At 36.1% G+C, this 17,234-nt stretch overlaps 1 protein-coding gene across 1 annotated transcript in view; it reads left to right on the top strand.

Moving 5' to 3' along the window:
- The first annotated feature begins 424 nt into the window (after positions 1 to 424).
- Stim2 (stromal interaction molecule 2) overlaps positions 425 to 17,234 on the top strand; it is a 176,724-nt gene continuing 159,914 nt past the window's right edge. The window contains 1 exon segment of the mRNA XM_047566298.1: positions 425 to 994. Coding sequence (XP_047422254.1) covers positions 604 to 994 — 391 coding nt within the window. The 5' untranslated portion in view covers positions 425 to 603.

The raw sequence follows: 17,234 nt of genomic DNA, 5'->3' as shown, positions 1-17,234 counted from the left end.
CATTCAAGTCGGGGACGCCGTTGTTTCCGATACAAGGCTTTCTTGAGCCATGCAATTATTTTTGCTGTCTTCCAGACGGATGTAAAACACCCAAGCGACTTCGGACGTCGGTACTCTTCTCTGTGTGGGCGGCCGCCCTAACTTCAAATCGTGGAGGGGGCGTGGATGGGGGAAGGGGACACACCGCCCCCGTCCCCGCCCCTATCCTCGTGTCTAGCCGCAGAGTTAGGAACCACCCAGCCTCACTCTCCACGGTCAGGGAACGCCTCTGGGGCTGGGCTGGGCGCCGCGCACGCGCAGTGCAGCAGCGCCGCGCCTGCGCCGTGGAGGGGCTGAGGGAGGCGGGGGATTGGTATGCAAGCGAATGTGTGAGGGGAGGGAGGCGTCCCGGCCGAGCGTGGTACTACGACGAGCGCGGGCCGGAGGGGGCGGGGGGATGCGCCGCGGCGGCGGCGCGGGCGCTGGGGCTGGTGTTTGGCCGCGCCAGAGCAGCGGATCCCGGTCTCACCGCGGCAGCAGCCCTGGTTCCGCGCACGGCCCCAAGACACCGTACCTTCTGCCCCCTGCCTTTTTTTTTTTTTTTTTTTTAAATAACCGGAACCAATGAACGCAGCCGGCACCCGAGCCCCGGAGGTCGCCGGTGCCGAAGGGACCAGGCTGGCGTCCGGCGGGAGCCCATGTCTGAGGCGGCGGGGGCGGCCCGGGCTGTCGCTCGCGGCGGCGGCGCCTCGCGGAGCGGGCGAGTGGCCGGCGGCCGGGGCGCCGCCGCGCTTCTTCGCTTCTCATCCCGCCGCGACTCTCGGCCCGGCCTCGGGCTGGTTGCAGCGGCAGCGCTGGGCTGCGGTGCTGGTGTTCGGGCTGCTGGTGGCCGGAGCGGCGGACGGATGCGAGCTTGTGCCAAGGCACCTCCGCGGGCGGCGGGCGGCAGGCTCTGCCGGGGCAGCCGCCTCTTCTCCCGCTGCGGCGGCGGGCGGCAGCTCGGCGCTCCTGACAGGTGAGGGCCAGGGGGCGGCGGGCGGGGCTCGGCGGACTGCGGCGGGACCCTCATCCCCGGAAGCGGCCCGGGTGCGGGCCGGCGCCAGCTGCTCGACGGGCGGGCCGTTGCGCGATGCCCAGTCGGGCGCCCTGTCGGCTGCTCCGTGGCGGTCCCTTCCACTTCGGACGCCTTCCTTTTCTCACCCCGCCCTCGACTGAGCCTCTCAAAGGCATTCGCTTCCCCGCCCTTCTGTTGGGTTCTCTGTTCTTCCAAGCTGAGCAATGCGGTGGTTTCTCTTTCGTGCTGCAGAAGAGCCACCAGGGTCTGCAGGGTACTGGGCTAATTTTTTTTTTAAGCTGCTAGAAAATAAGTCAGCAGCAGCAATGCGGTATGAGTCTGTGCTGCTGCTTTTGCAAAGGCAGCTGGCAGCGAGTCTTACCAGTTGAAAGCCCGTTGAGCATAGCGTCCCAGGGGAAGCTGCTAAAGAGGATTCTTTGAGAGCCATAATACCTAGTGGTATTAGTGGTTCCGTATTAGTAATGGAGAAACATAAACGTATTTTTTGAGGGGGGAAGGTGACCCTTTTAAAGGATGGAAAGTTATTTGCTGGTGGTAGCATCACTGGGTGACAGAGGTTGCAGCAATCTCAGCAGGTAACCAGAAACACACCTGAGTGCAGGGTATTTGGGACTTGTATTTGAGCAGCACAGTTCTGGTAGATTGCAGCAGCATCTTCTTAATTAGAATATTCTAGCAGTTATTGAAAACTTTGAAATATGTTTGGTAAGGTTAAGTAGGAAATTTTGTATTCTTTAAAGCCTTTCATTGTCTTGTGTAACTGATCTGTTGTGGTTTAAGTAATAATATAAAGACCCTGAAATGATTTCTTGGGAAAAGTAGTGGCACTGAAGTAATGTTTATTTTCTTAGTACTTTATTTTAATAGTAAATCTGTAGGTTTTCTGCAACTATTGCCAGGTTAAAGAGGAAAAAAAATAAACGGGAACAAGATGACCCATTATTATTTAATCGAAGTGATAGTCCAACAGGCGTCTAGAAGTTACTAACAGCTGCTCTGAGTAGGGCTCAGAAGCTATATTCTTTAGAACTAAGCAGCTATTTTCTGGGATATATGACAGGATATTTACTCTTCGAGTGGGAAGAAGGATGTTGGTAAACCTTGTTAAGCACTTTGGAAGTTGTAGAGCATAGAACATAGTGATCAGCTTATTTAACTGCCTCAAAACATATCAAGCTCTATTAAATGAAACTTGAAACAGCAAATGTATCACTGATTCATTTGGATAAGAGGTTACAGAATAATAGTACGAGGAGCATAGTATGTCTGAGAGGATAGATTTATAGTTATATGTTTCAGTAGTTTTTATTCTTCAAATAAAAACGTGGTAAGTAACATATAGTGAAGAGCAGTGATTCCCAAAAAAGTGGCTGCATAAGACTGTAATTGAAGGTTTAATGCTTCATGTGGGAAGGGAAGGATAATTTTTTTTTGGCTTCTAGAAGGTATAGGAATGTGGTTCTTGCTTTCTCAAGCAGAATTTTTTTTTTTTTTTTTTTTTTTTTTGTGGTGCTGGGGATTGAACCCAGGGCCTTGTGCATGCGAGGCAGGCACTCTACCAACTGAGCTATATCCCCAGCCCCAGAAAATTTTTTTTAATAAATGGTCGAATAATGCTTTATCAGAAAGTAATTGGCAGAAAGGAGAGCAATTCAGAATTTTAGCATTTATTGACTACTAATAAGTATATTATGTGCATCATATCAAGAAAATTACTTTAAATGGAATTTTAATAAACTTTTAAAATCTTCCTTTTAAGATTTATGTTTCTGTAGTTGTTTATGACATTTTGAAAAAGGTCCTTTATTGGGAAAAAATGTGATCTTTTGCACAAAATGAATTTGTGCTGTAGTGCTTTAAAGTAAATTTATTAAAATAATGTTAACCCTGGAATTATTTCTAATGTTCTTAATCTTGTTGCAAAATTGATTTTAACAAGTTAATAATTTCCAATTAAAGTTTAAGGTTATAGAACTACACACTATGAAATTATAAAACTATGCGATATACAAGTTGAATTGTAATTTTAGTAAGTTTCTGTAACTATAGTCAGTAGTACTGGTATCTTGGGAAAGATAAATTAAAAGCTGATGAAATTAAGACATATAGGAAATTTGCCCTGAACTCTGTGGCCTCTGTAGGACTCCTTCCCATTCTTAAGAATGTACGAGTAGTGCTTTCTTTACTGGTTCCATTTGTAAATGTTGTGCTAAGCCCAGAGTATAATTTATTAGTGCTATTGTACACTTCAGGAAGTAGAACCATAGACCAAACTTATAAAGTACTGCCATGTCACACTAGGCAGTGTTGATGGATAGAAATGAAGTAGAGCATCTATAATAAACCTAAACTTCATGTGAGTTTTGAAAATTGAAAAATTTTGAAAGAAATTCGAAAGAATTGTTCTCTCTGGCTCCTGATTAAAGTTGTCACTTAACTGTCAGTATTCTTAATGGCTCTGTAAAATGACAGCCAAAGTCACTTTTCCATTTTCCTCTTCAGATATGTAGTTTTAATATTTACCTTTAGAAACTTCTTAGGAGTTGCCTCTTGCTGATAAAATGTAGAAAACATTCTTTTCCACTGAAGTTTGCCTCTTAAGGGTTTCACTTAGTGTATTTTAAGAATAAATTGCCTTTATATCATCTATTTTGTGCTTGATTTTAGAGCAAAGTGTTTTTGTAGTGGAGACAGGTGATGACATCATTAAAATAAACAAATTCATTATCATAATGAGTAAAAGGTTCATATCTTTTCCTTTAATATATCACATTTTCAGAGTTCAGTATGGAAATGTTTGATAATGTGGGACCACTATTTGTAATGTTACTTAGTAAAGATTTTAAATCTTATGTGTTTATATATTCGTTATGTTTTATATTTTTAGGGCTCTTACTTTGAAAGTGATTGAAACATAAAGGGAGTTAGGGATTGGTGACTTCTAGCTTGCTGATTATATTCTAAAGCAGTGCTTTAATAATTTAAAACACTACTCTTCTATCTTTTGGCCTAACAGACAGAATTGGGTATTGATCTCATTGGAGAGTGATTGATCTCATTCAGATATGGTTCCTGAGAAATAGTTCCTGAGAAGTGAAAGGGCAATAACTATATATATATATATATATACAAAATACATTATCATTTTTATTATTTTTGGTATGTGGTGGTAGGGATTGAATCTAAAGCATCCTCATCCTGTATTTTAGGCAAGTGCTTTACTACTGAGCTGTATCCCCAGCCCCACAATTCTTTATTCTGTCAGAAAATGCAGAATAATTAAAACATTAATTTTTTTTTTTTTTACTCATAGTTGTTTCAGAATTATTAAAACAAATTTTAACTTTAAAATATTTTCTTCTGTACTTCTTTCCTAATGAATTAAAGTAAAATTCTTTGGTACTTATGTAAAGGTTTTATCTTAACTAATACCATTTCACTAATTTGGTGTTGTATTAAATCTCAATGAAAATTTAAAATAGTTGTAGTTCAAAATCTTTAGAAGAGCCACTTTATCCAGACAACTATGTTGTGGGATAACACAACTGTGTTACTGATTTAGATGGAAATATCTCAAGTTAGCATTGCCTTTGGAAAAATCTTAAACCAAACTTTTAGTTATTTCACCTGCATTTTTAATATTTGCCCAGTAAATATTGTTCCCTTATTTTCTTTAATTAGTAGTTACTCAAGTGTGGTGTATGCTTTGAGTGATATTTTATAATAGACATGTTAATATTCATGTTATGGTTAAACTGAGTGTAGCTCACATAGTACTAGTACTGGAAACCTTTTTTCTTCCATTTTTGAAGCTGCTCTTTCTGAATTGAGCTTATAATTTCCTAAAGTCGTTTTTTTTTTTTTTTTTTTTTTTTTTTTTTTTTTTGGTGCTAGGGGATCCACCCCAGGGCTTGTGAATGTGAGGCAAATATGCCAAATACTCTACTATTGATTGAGCTCATATGGTCCTATCCCTGAAGCCCTCTTTTGATGTCCTTCTACTATATTCTTTTCCTCCTTCCCCTTTATCATTACCTGTCCTTTTATTTACGAGTCTTTGGTCTTTACTGTAGTTGTATTGCTAACTGCAGAATCAAAGAATCTGCTTTCATCCATTTGATCTATCAGTCTATTCTGATTATTTAAGAGTGAGTAGTAGTCTTAATGGTTTGGAAACGTTGCATCCCTTGATATTCTCCTTGAGAATACCAAGAACTCTTTGTTCTCTGTTGGGGATCTCATAGCACAGGAATAACTTAAAGGCCCAGTAGGAAACATGGCTTAAAGATTTTGCTTAATTTTATGCAAAAGAAGGATTCTCAAGGGAATTCTTTAATTTGCTAAGGTCTTGATTTGTGACTGTATACATAATAATGTTTTTAGATTAATTTTCTTTTGAGTAGCTATCAACCATTTTGGATATTGGTTTAGTCATTGGTAGTGGTGTGAATACTTTCAAAATCATTCTTGGAGATATATACTTATGTATATGATGAGTAAAATAGAAACTGACTAAAATTAAAATTAACAACTATATGATGAATAGGGCATTTTTGATATTCTCTAGAGTTTTGACCTTATTTTATTATGAACTATTAGATTATTTCTGAATCAATCAAGTTTCATCAATCAAGCGATTATTAAACACATATAGAATAACACTAGGAATGAGAAATAATACAAAAAATGCAAGGCATAGTTGCCTATTGGGAACTCAGCCTTATATGGTTTAGATAGCAACAGGTATACTTATTAAACTATTACGAGGTGTCAGTGTTGTGCTAAGTGCTTAGTATATATCAGTGGTTTTGATTTTTAGACTAATCTAAAAATAGATTAGATAACTGCTCTTATTGTCATACAAGGGATGATAAAATTTATGCAGGAGGATCTCCTCACTTGTCACACCTAGTAAGTAGCAGAATTAGCTGTTGACCCAGGTTCCTCTGATACCAAAGCTTTGATTTTAATTGGTATGTGGTATCTAGCTTTATACATGCACACTCAGCAAAACATTATAGAAGACAGACTTCGTTTAGCACAATAATTGATTGCAAACTGTTGGGGAAAGGAAGAGCTATTAGAGAACACTTGAACTGTAGTTTTTGAGGGTGACTTCATGTGGAGGTGAATGAAAGGGCTTTCTAAAAAGGAAACATATATAAGAATAAGTAGTAAGATAATAATATTCTTTAAAGTTTTGCATAGGGTGTATTTGGAGTAGTGGGAAAGGAGAAAGAAGGTTGGTTCCAAATTGTCAAGTACTTCAATATTCTCAAGCATATTCAAAATGTGTGGAAATGTCAGCAAACCTAAAGTACTCAGCCATGTACTGGGAGTATGGGAAGTCACAGGAAAAATATTCTGCATTTTATTGACACACCCATTTTACTAGATTATTTGCGAAATGTTAAGTATTATAATAATTTAAAAATTAAAAAATACTGAATATGTATGTAATGGAGAATATAAATTTACTCTAATATTTAAGATAAAATAAAAGACATCTTGAATGTCCAGAGAATTCTGTTCATAAACTTGGCATTGTGATCTATTTTTCTATCATTAAGGGACTGAAAGACACAGTAGTGTTTGAACATGAGTGTGTCCTGATCTCTGTGTTTGAGAATACTAATACTCTGGTGAAAGTGAGGAGATGATAGAGATAGGGAGGTCAGCCAGGAAACAGTATAGGAATACAGGTCTTGAGCATTGTTTATGAAACTGTTTAGAGGAAATTATCAAAAATTTGCTTTATTCTTAGCTTAAAAACTGGCCTTTAGTAGAAGTCTAAGAAATAAAAAATTATCTTTTAATTTAAACACTTTGACTTTCTAAAATGATTTAAGTTAGTACAAGCCCTTGAAAAATCCAAGAAATACATCGTCTTATTTCGAATGTGTCTATTTATTAATATGAAAATTAGTTACTTTTGTATATGATAGTACTCGTGATGATTTCTAAAGTTAACAGTTGCAAATATATTTGCCAGTTCTTTAACAAATAAAAGACTTGATAGTCAAAGATAATATATTTATATGTGATGCTTATATAAAGCCTTTAGTATTCCATATTTAAAAATGTGTGTTTTATTCCTTAATATAGAATAACTGGGTCTGGGTTCAATCCCCAATACTGGAGGGAAAAAACCCAAACCCAAACCAAATAAACCTGTTTCCAGTTTGAACTAAATTTGGCTTCCCTCTCCCATGAATAATTGTCTGTGAGTACTAAATGATAGCATATTCTTTCAGAATGAACTTTTGAATTAATTATTTGAATTTTCAGAATTTTGAAATTTTGAATTTAGAATGTGTGAATTTTAAGCTTGATCTCTAAATGATGATTTGTAATGCCAACTCTAAGTGGTTTGATCTTTTCCTTATCCTCCTGGATCTTTATATTAGTAGGTACTGTGTATTTAATCTTTCTTGATACTTTCTAATCCTACCTTTAGTAACCATTTTCCTTGACTGGTTTCTTTGTTGCTGATTTTAAGGGTAGATCTCTCCTAAGTCTCTGTTCTTGGTCTTGTATTGCTGTAGCCAAATATTTCCTCCTCAGAGAACTTCATTACTAGGAAAGTTCTAAGTTGGAGGTGGGGAACCTTAAGCCAGTGATTGATTTGACTTTTGGCATTACTTCATTTGGCCCTTGAAGTGATACTGCAGAACCATGGCTACAGTCCTGGGAGTAATTTCCTTTTTGCTAGGCTATGCAAACCTTATCATTTAAAGTGAAACAACTTTAGGATTAAGGATAATAGCAGTTCTAGGATGTTTAATTGTGGCCATTCAGTGTTTTTTAAAGATAATGGTAACTGTCAGTTCCATTTTACCCCAACTTCCTCCATGGGCTCAGGGATCTTCCAAGCCTGGCAAGAACAGTTTACTTGGACTAACATTCATAGAACTCAAGTGCCTGTATGTGAGTGTTTCTTCTTGCATTCAAATTTATTTTTATGTGTCCTTATGCATCTTGGCCTCTGTGCAACTTACTGTTTTTACTCTAGTCATTTTCACTTTCTCTCACTCTTTCCTTGGTCTTCCTCAACTTGCTGTTATATGGAAGTGAAACTTCAGAAACTATTTTACTGAATTAATGCTGAGTTTTTAATTTTGAAGATACTTGTATTGAATATTCTGTTTATGTGATTACAAAATACTGAACAATCTCATCAAAAACACCTAGAGTAATGAAAATGATTTGTAGTTGTTTATTAAATGATTCTCAGTAAGTAAAAGTATTTTTTAAAAAAGCCTTACTTGAAATTTTTATATATTACTTGACATGCTACACATTTCAGAGCCATGTTTATGCTCTCATGTTTTTCTTTTCTTAAAAATAAAGATGTCAAATAGATGTCTCTATTCCTGTTCTCCAGCAAAAAACTTCTGACATGTACTTAATGGCATATACATAATTTTTCCTCCATTTCCCCACTGTCCTGAACCATTTTCAACTTTAACTCTTTCTACTTTGCCACATATATTAAGACTGTTAGTCCTTGCTATTTCTTCATTCTGGTTCCAGCTTAAAAAAAAAAAAAAAAAAAAACCCAAACAAACAAACCAGGACACTGGCCAGGCAAGATGGCACATGCCTGTAATCCCAATGACTTGGGAGGCTGAGGCAGGAGATTGCAAGTTGAAGATCAACCTCAGTAATTTATGAGGCCCTAAACAACTTAGCGAGACCCTATCTCAAAATAAAACAAAAAAGACTGGGGATGTAACTCAGTGGTAAAGCATCCCTGAATTCAATCCCCAGTATCCAAACAAAACCAACAAAAACCACCAAACCTTTGTGCAACTGCAGTTATAGCTATCTTGTGCTATTTTTGAATTTGCTGTTTGAAATATATCCTCTAATGTGCATTTATGTTTGGTTCTAGGACTGTCAGAAGGGAATTCAAAAAAGAACTGAAGGTTAGAGTGAGAAAGTCAGTTTCTTTTAAGAATTGTACTGGGTAGCTTTATAAATACTTTTTGACCTGAAGGGTTTGTCTTTGTAATCCATTGTCATTGTTGATAACTTTCATCTGTATAATGATTACTGGTTGACAAATATTTCTTTGACAGTGTCTAACATTTAAAAAGTCTGCAGTTTAATGATTTCATTATTGACATCTCTTGTTATCTAATGTCTTTATTGGCAAATGAAAACTTTTGTATTACTTTTAGAAATAACTGTGACTGCTAACTTCTAAGGGAAAAATGATATGGGGTCATCTTTCAGTTTTTCATTATATAAACTGAGGATTAATATAGTACTCATGTGACTTAAATCGTGAATTCTTCTCTACTTAGATAATTTCACAACTTTTAATGCATTTAGGGTAATTTGAATAATGTTATTATTTAAAATAATGTTATTATTTAAAACCCTGGAATTTTATTCAGCTTGTAGTCTTAGACTTTAAAAAAACATTTTAAAAGTGAAATTAAGAGTTGTAAATTTACTAAGTATTAGACATCAATGGTAAGGTTACATCATACTTCTTTGGGAGTATGTTTATTTAACAAATGTTTGAATGCCTACTGTGTGTGTGTGTGTGTGTGTGTGTGTGTGTGTGTCTGTGCGCGCGCGTGCGCACGTGCATAAAGTATAAAACATCTATTTAATTACTGTTTTATCCCAACCATAATGTAATTGCGGATATAAGGATGCTTCAGTTGACTAGTTTACATTGCAGGAACAATGCAGATCTGAAAATTGCCTGAGAGTAGATGTGCTTAGTGTAAAAAACTACAGAAAAACTTTGTAGCTGATCTATTTGTATTGCTACATTTCCTAAAAATATCTTTAAGATATATTTACACTTCCATGTACTTTTCAGTGTTATTCACAGTAGCCAAGATGTAGAACTTAAATGTCCCCCACTGAATAAATGGATAGAGAAAATGTGACACACACACATACACACAAACGGGGAGAGTGAGTGTGCGAGTGTGTGTGTGTGTGTGTGTGTGTGTGTATATAGGGAATGATATTCAGTCTTAAAGAAACTCTTGCCATTTGTGACAAAATAGGTGAACTTGGAGGACATTATATTAAATGAAACAACCCAGACACATACTGGTTTATGAAAATACTACATAATCTCACTTTAGGTAGAATCTAAAAGTGTTAAACTTAGAGAGTTGAATGGTGGTTACCAGGGGTTGGGGAGAGTGGAGTATGGGGAAATGTTGGTAAAGGGGTGCAAAGTTTGTTATACAAGAGAAATAAATTCTGGAGATGTAATGTACAGCACTGTGACTATAGTTATCAGTATTATATAGTTAAAATTTGCTAAGTGAATAGATCTTAAGTGTTCTCACCACACCAAAAAAAAAAAAATAAGTTATGTTTGATTATAGTGAATATTTCACAGTGTATATATATCAGATCATGAAGTTGTACATCTTAAATATATATACTTTTTAATTGTCAACTATATCTCACTGAAGATAGAAAAATATAGAATATTTTAGAAAAATATAGAATTTTTACTAAAAGTTTTGTGTTACACATTTGAAGTATTAGACATGTCTCCCTTCCCCTTCTTTGAAACAAGGTGTGATATAGAGTTCTTTTTTTTTCCTACTTCTTAAAAAAAATTACTTTTTTTCCTCATTAAGTGTTCGAGGCAGTTTTTTTTGCTACTGTGTTCTGACCAGGACAATTGTACAGGAGGAAAAACTTACTTAGAGGCTCATGGTTTCAGATGTCATAGTCCACAGATGACTGGCTCCATTCCTTAAAAATTCTCTAGTGCCAAAGATCTTTATGTTAAAGCATAGTATGTGATTAAAGTTATATCAGGAAATGAGAAGCAGAAAAATTAGAAATTCTTAGCTGTGATAAGTCTCCTGGTCTATACATACATCAGATCATGAAGTTGTACTTCTTAAATATATACATGTTTCATTTGTCAAGTAAACCTCACTGAAATTAGAGAAAATAAACTATTTTGAGATCTTTATTGCTCAAGGGTCTTATGAGTGTGTTCTTTATCATTGGTAAATAACTAAATTTTGATGTTAAATATTCTGAGGTCTTAAATGAAACTACCCCTACAAAATATGTGATTTCTGAGGTCCAGTGATATATATTAGAGTGTGATTTTTTTTTTTTTTTAAGTATTCTCATTAAGTAATTTATACTTGGCTTTATGTTCATCAATATTCCTTAAGGATGGAATGTAGTTTTTAAGATGCTTAGTGTCTTATATCTAGAACTTTCATCTGAGCCCTAAGTCTGTTTTCACTTTTGTATAGGTGATTAAGAACATAGTCTGTAGACTACAGTGGAATTTCCTGGATTTGAATCCCAGAGTGGTTTGTAATTATGGGTAGTGATTTAATCCATTAGTGCCTACATTCTCATTCTCTAAAGCGGGTTTTGAAGAACAAATGAGTTAATAATCTATATAGAATGCTTAGAACAGAGCCTGGCATGTGTAAGTGTTTAGTTATTATTAACTTTTTCTTTTTATCTATAGATACATATGTAGTATAGTCATAGAAATATGCTGTGATCTAGTAAGCATTAAGATGTTTTCTCTGGCATTTATTTTTCCAATACTGGGTATTGAACCTAGGGCCTCACAATGTGCTAGGCAAGGGATTCCCAGTCCTTTCTGTTGTACTTACAGAAGTATGGAGATATCACGTGTGGCACTAATTGTGATCTAAATAAACAGATCACTCATTTTCTGAAATTAGCTAAGACACAGTAGAAATATGAATGTAAATATAGACAGTGAGGTTAAGGAGTATTATGATATTTTTTAAAAAAGTTAGTTGTATAATTTGCGTAAGTCATTTTGTATCTTTGCCATTTATACAACTGAGAAATTTAAAGCATTTGGAGTTGATGTGAGACTTAAAAGTCTTTAATTTCTGTTTAAAGGTTTATTACCGAAAATATAGAAAATTCAGAAAAGTATAATACATCTTCTTCAGCAACTAGTGATAACAACTGTACCGTCCAAGTTTTATTTCTTTTTTTTATGCCTTTATTTAACTTATTTATATGTGGTGAGGATGGAACCCAGTGCCTCACACATACTAGGTAAGCGCCTTACCACTGAGCTACGATCCCCCAAATTTTATTTCTTTATAGTCTTTTAAAGATGTGCATATACTATTTTTATGTACTTAATAGGCTCATGGAGTAATCTCCCCCTCCCCTGGGCTTGTCCATGTTAAACACATTCTTATAGAATAATGTTTAAATTGGAAATCAATAAATATTTGAATGCCAAGTATTATTACAAATGTATGATAAGTATTGAGAACTTTGATGAGTAAGACCCTCATTAGGCCCTTGTTCTCGTAGAGCATGCATTTCAGTTGGGAAGATAGAAAAACAGTATTTTAGAGTGCAGGGCACCACCCATGGCCTGTAAAAAAAGTATCAAGCTTGGTTGTACCATTGGACCACTAGGGAAATCTTGCCTCAAGGAATTCGCAATTATGAAAAATCGTTGCAGATTGCCCGAGTCACATGGTTTCGCTGCAGTTGGTTCACCTCGGAAGTTTGACTGCAGGCCCGGATGTGGGAAGGACTCACTAGAGCCAAATGGCTTGTCTAACTCCACCTCATCCTGTTTTTTTTTTTTTTTTTTGGGTGCTGGGGATCGAACCCAGGGCCTTGTGCTTCCAAGGCAAGCACTCTACCGACTGAGCTATCTCCCCAGCCCCTCATCCTGTTTTTTATGGAAGCAGCCCTTCTCAGTCCTGCGTTGATCTGTACCGCTGTAAATAAACCAAGCACTGCTCCTTCCTTTGTTAGAGCCAGTCCCTCATGGCTGGCTCAATTGGTCATGCCCCTGCTTCAAAGATCATTCTGCCTTCTGTCGTTTTTTATGATAAATTTCTTAGCTATTGTTTTGCAGCCAGCCCATCCCTTCTAAAGGAACCCTTTACCTCATCCACGAGGAATGTGCTGCAAGATTAGAGTTTATGAGAAATACTATTAAGGAACAAAATATAAAATAGTGTGGATGATGTGGGGTACCTAATAGTTTAGGTAGATTGGTTAGGGAAGGCTTCTGAGAAGGTCACATTTAAGGTGGCATCTGGAAGGACACAAGGATCCAAGTCCCTGAAGAGTTGGGGAATAGCATTCAACACATAGGAAATAGCTTGGTTGAAGTCTTTGAGGCAGGAAGGAATTTGAATTATTTGAAGAAGTAAAAGAGTATTCTTTTGAAAGAACATCTTGAGAGAGGTGGAGAGCAGCATGAGGTCTGGCTGCAGAAGAGAGTAAGGCCAGATGGCCCAGAGCCTCCTGGACCATGTTACCTTTTTGGGCTTATTCAGAGAGTGATAGGAAGCAGTTGGAAATTTTAAGAAGGGAAGTGAAATGATATGATTTATGGCTTTTTATTTTGTTTGACTTGCATGAGTTTTAAAAAATTGTGGAAGAAAATAAAATTAATTATACAATTCACTAGTGTTAGTATATTCACATTGTTGAGAAACAGACCTCAAGAACTTTATCATCTTGTAAAACTGAAACTGTACCCATCATACTACTCCATTTCCCCTAGTGAGCACCATTTTATTTTTTGTTTCTGTGAATTTGACTACTGTAGATACCCTGTAAGTGGAATTGTGAAGTATTTGTCTTACTGTGAATAGCTTATTTCACTTAGCTTAATATCCTGAAGATTCTTCCATGTTGTAACTGTGGCAGGATTTCCTTCCTAAGACTAAATAACTTTCCATTTTATGTGTAAGCTGCATTTGCTTTATCCATTCATTCATCACTATACACATGTGTGTTACTTCTACTTTTTGTCTAATTGTGAATAATCATCATGTTGCTGTGAACATACTTGTGCAGGATTCTTTTTGAGATACTGCTTTCAGTACTATTGATTGTATACCTGGGAGTGAGATTACTGTAGTACATGGTGGTTCTACCTTTCATTTTTGAGGCACCACCATACTGTTTTAATAGTGTTCATACCATTTTACAAGCCCACTAATAGTGTACAATGGTTCCAGTTTCTGCATGATTTACATTTTAAAGATCACTTGCCTGCCGTTTTTGGGGAATGAATTGTTGGGATCAAGAGTGGCTGGAGGGAGATTGTCTAGGAGGATGGTTATTAGGAGGCCAATTGAGAACTGATGATGGCTTGGATTAGGATGGTAGCAGTAGAGTTTGAGTGAAGAGGAAGGAAGGGTTATCAAGATACTTTGGAATTAGAATTGGTTTGTCTTTCTGGTGTGTTGGGAATAGAAGTGAAAGTAGGGAGCAATCAAGGACTACTCCTAAATTGCTTTTTCAGGGTTCTTAGTGACTTTCACAAGGTAATGCTGGTAGGAAAATCTTTCTCAGAGTTTCCAGCATATTCTTTTCTACCCCTTTGGGTCTGGCCAAGGGAAATAGTTCCACTTATTGAGAACAAAAGGTGTTTCAGCCCCCTAGAACAGGAGAAAGGGGCTCACCTTTCAGAGCATTTTGCTGCCTTATATTTGAATAAAATGGGGTTTCTTTTAGTAAGGAACAGGGGGGAAAATGATTTTTTTTTTTTTTTTTTTTTGCGATGCTGGGGATTGAACCCAGGGCCCTGTGCTTGTAAGGCAAGCACTTTACCAACTGAGCTATCTCCCCAGCCCCGGAATGATGTTTTTGTAATTCCTTGGGAGAGTATCCTGATCTTTTTTGCCTCATGTTTAAAATGGGAGTATAACTATATCACAGGGTTGTTGTCAAGATTAATTAAGATAGTGTTATTTGAAGTACTTAGCAAGGAATGCTCAATGAACTTCATTTTCTTTACCTGACTTCTTCAATGAACCATCATTTTTAAAAATTTTGTTTCTTTTAAAGTTAATATTGTTTTTCCAGTCAATTAAACACAAATATTTGGTGTTCCATTTAACTGTTTCCTGAGATCTTTGCATTCTCCTTGCTACTGTATTAGTTCTGAACTAAGTCATTTGAGTTGAATGAGGCAATAATCTTATAATTCATCTTGTACTTTCTTACACACGACTTTCATTAAATTTTTTTTTAGTATTTCCCACAAATACCAATTAACTCTAAAAGTGTTAAGAAGTTCATAGTGGAGACAAACCCCTGCTGGTATTCTGTATATCATAATATACTCCAGGAAAATAAGGTTACTCTTTGTCCTGCTTTTCTCCTTCATTCCTTTCCTTCATGTTTCTTTCATTCTAGAGTGTCTTCTGTCTCTCAGGGTCTGGTCCAAAAGTTCGTTCATTCATTCAGTAGATATTTATTGAGAATGTTCTGTGTTTAGTGCACTGTTGTTCAAGTTGAAGATATACTGATGGCCAAATTTAACATGACTCTTACTCTTACATGTTTTATTGGTCATAAAGTCTTTCTAGAGTTATCCTTGAAGAGTTGTGGCTTCTTGCACCTCAGAGTTTTCTTAAGATGTTGTGTATACCCTTTTTAATGCAATTCTAACTGGCAATAACTGTCTACTTAGTTTTAACACACTTTTTTTTTTTTTTAAAACCCACTTAAGGTATCTGTCATAACATCTTTCTTTTAAGAGTTGTACTGGGTAGCTTTATAAATACTTTTTGACCTGAAGTGTTTGTCTTTGTAATCTATTGTCATTGTTGATAACTTTCATCTGTATAATGATTATTGGTTGACAAATATTTCTTTGACACAGTGTCCAACATTTAAAAAGTCTGCAGTTTAATATGATTTTATTATTAACAACTGTTGTTATCTAATGTCTTTATTGGCAAATGAAAATTTTTGTGTTACTTAGAAATAACTGTGGCTGCTAACTTTTAAGGGAAAAATGATATGGGGTCATCTTTCAGTTCTTCATTTATATAAATGAGGATTAATATAGTTCTCATGTGACTTAAATCATGAATTCTTCTCTACTTAGATAATTACACAACTTTTAATGAGTTTAGGGTAATTTAAATAATGTTATTGTTTAAATCCCTGGAATTTTATTCAGCTTGTAGTCTTAGATTTAAAAAAATTTTTTTAAAGTGAAATTAGGAGTTGTAAATTTACTAAGTATTAGACATCAATGGTAAAGTTACATCATACTTTGTTTGGGAGTATGTTTATTTAACAAATGTTTGTATGCCTACTATGTCCTGGATACTTTTCTTGGTAGTAGAGAAAATAGTAGAAAACTAAACTAATGGTGTCTGTTCTTAATATTTCACTTTCAATACTCTGATTATTTCAGTTGTAGTTATACCATATCCAGTGATGTGATCTGGGAACAAATTGGCAACTTCCTCATTTATGATTGCCTTTGATCTCCATATTCACTAGTTTACAGACTCCTTTTTTTAAAGTTGAGTGGCATGTTGGTTTTATTTGTCTTTTTATTCATTTATAATATCAGCTATACAGGTCACGATGATAAATCCCTTGAGTTTTGTGCAAAGCATATACATTTGTTCCACACTAAAGATGAGTTTGAACTATAATAAGCCTGGAATTAGAACCCCAATCTATTAACTATTAGTCTCACTTCGTTTTTCCCATATTCTATACAGTTCTTTTAAAATTAAAAAAAAAATTAATTGATTTTTTTTGAGATAAGGTTTTGCTGTGTTGCCCAGGTTGGCGTCACACATCTGGGCTTAAGTGATTTTCCTGCCCCAGCCTCTTAAGTAGCCGTGTGTGCCACTCTGCCCAGCTACAGTATTATTTTATGTTAAAATCTTGTAGGAACATGCAAATATGTTGGTACTCTAAATTTATTTAATTGTACTTTGAATAATCTATGATAGATGGTTTTATGCCTGTTTATAAAATTGGCAGCTTTGGTAATGTACTTAACTTTTAGTTTTACATTTTAAGTCTTTAAAAGTTTATTTTCAAGTAGGTGGGTGGTTGTCATGATAAGACTTATCACAAACTTGACTATTGAACTGTAACAATTAGGATTGTTTTGCTTCATTTTCTAGATTAGAAAAGGAGTAAAATAGACATTATGATGTTCTAGAACCTCTAATGTATAATGAAACAACATGAAAATAGACTGGTCAAGAATGAACAACTAATAAGTCTTTGTGATCAGTCAGTCTCCAAGATTTCTAGATAAATATCAGCTGTTTTTAGAAGTCTAAAGCAAGTTATGATAGTCAGGTCCTTTCTAATCATGATGGAAATGTTCTTGAGTAATCTTATCCTAGTACAATTTGAAATTGAAAAACTAGGA

Source organism: Sciurus carolinensis, chromosome 10 (assembly GCF_902686445.1).
Source record: "Sciurus carolinensis chromosome 10, mSciCar1.2, whole genome shotgun sequence".
Lineage (NCBI taxonomy): Eukaryota > Metazoa > Chordata > Mammalia > Rodentia > Sciuridae > Sciurus > Sciurus carolinensis.
This window is presented reverse-complemented; position numbering and strand designations above follow the sequence as displayed.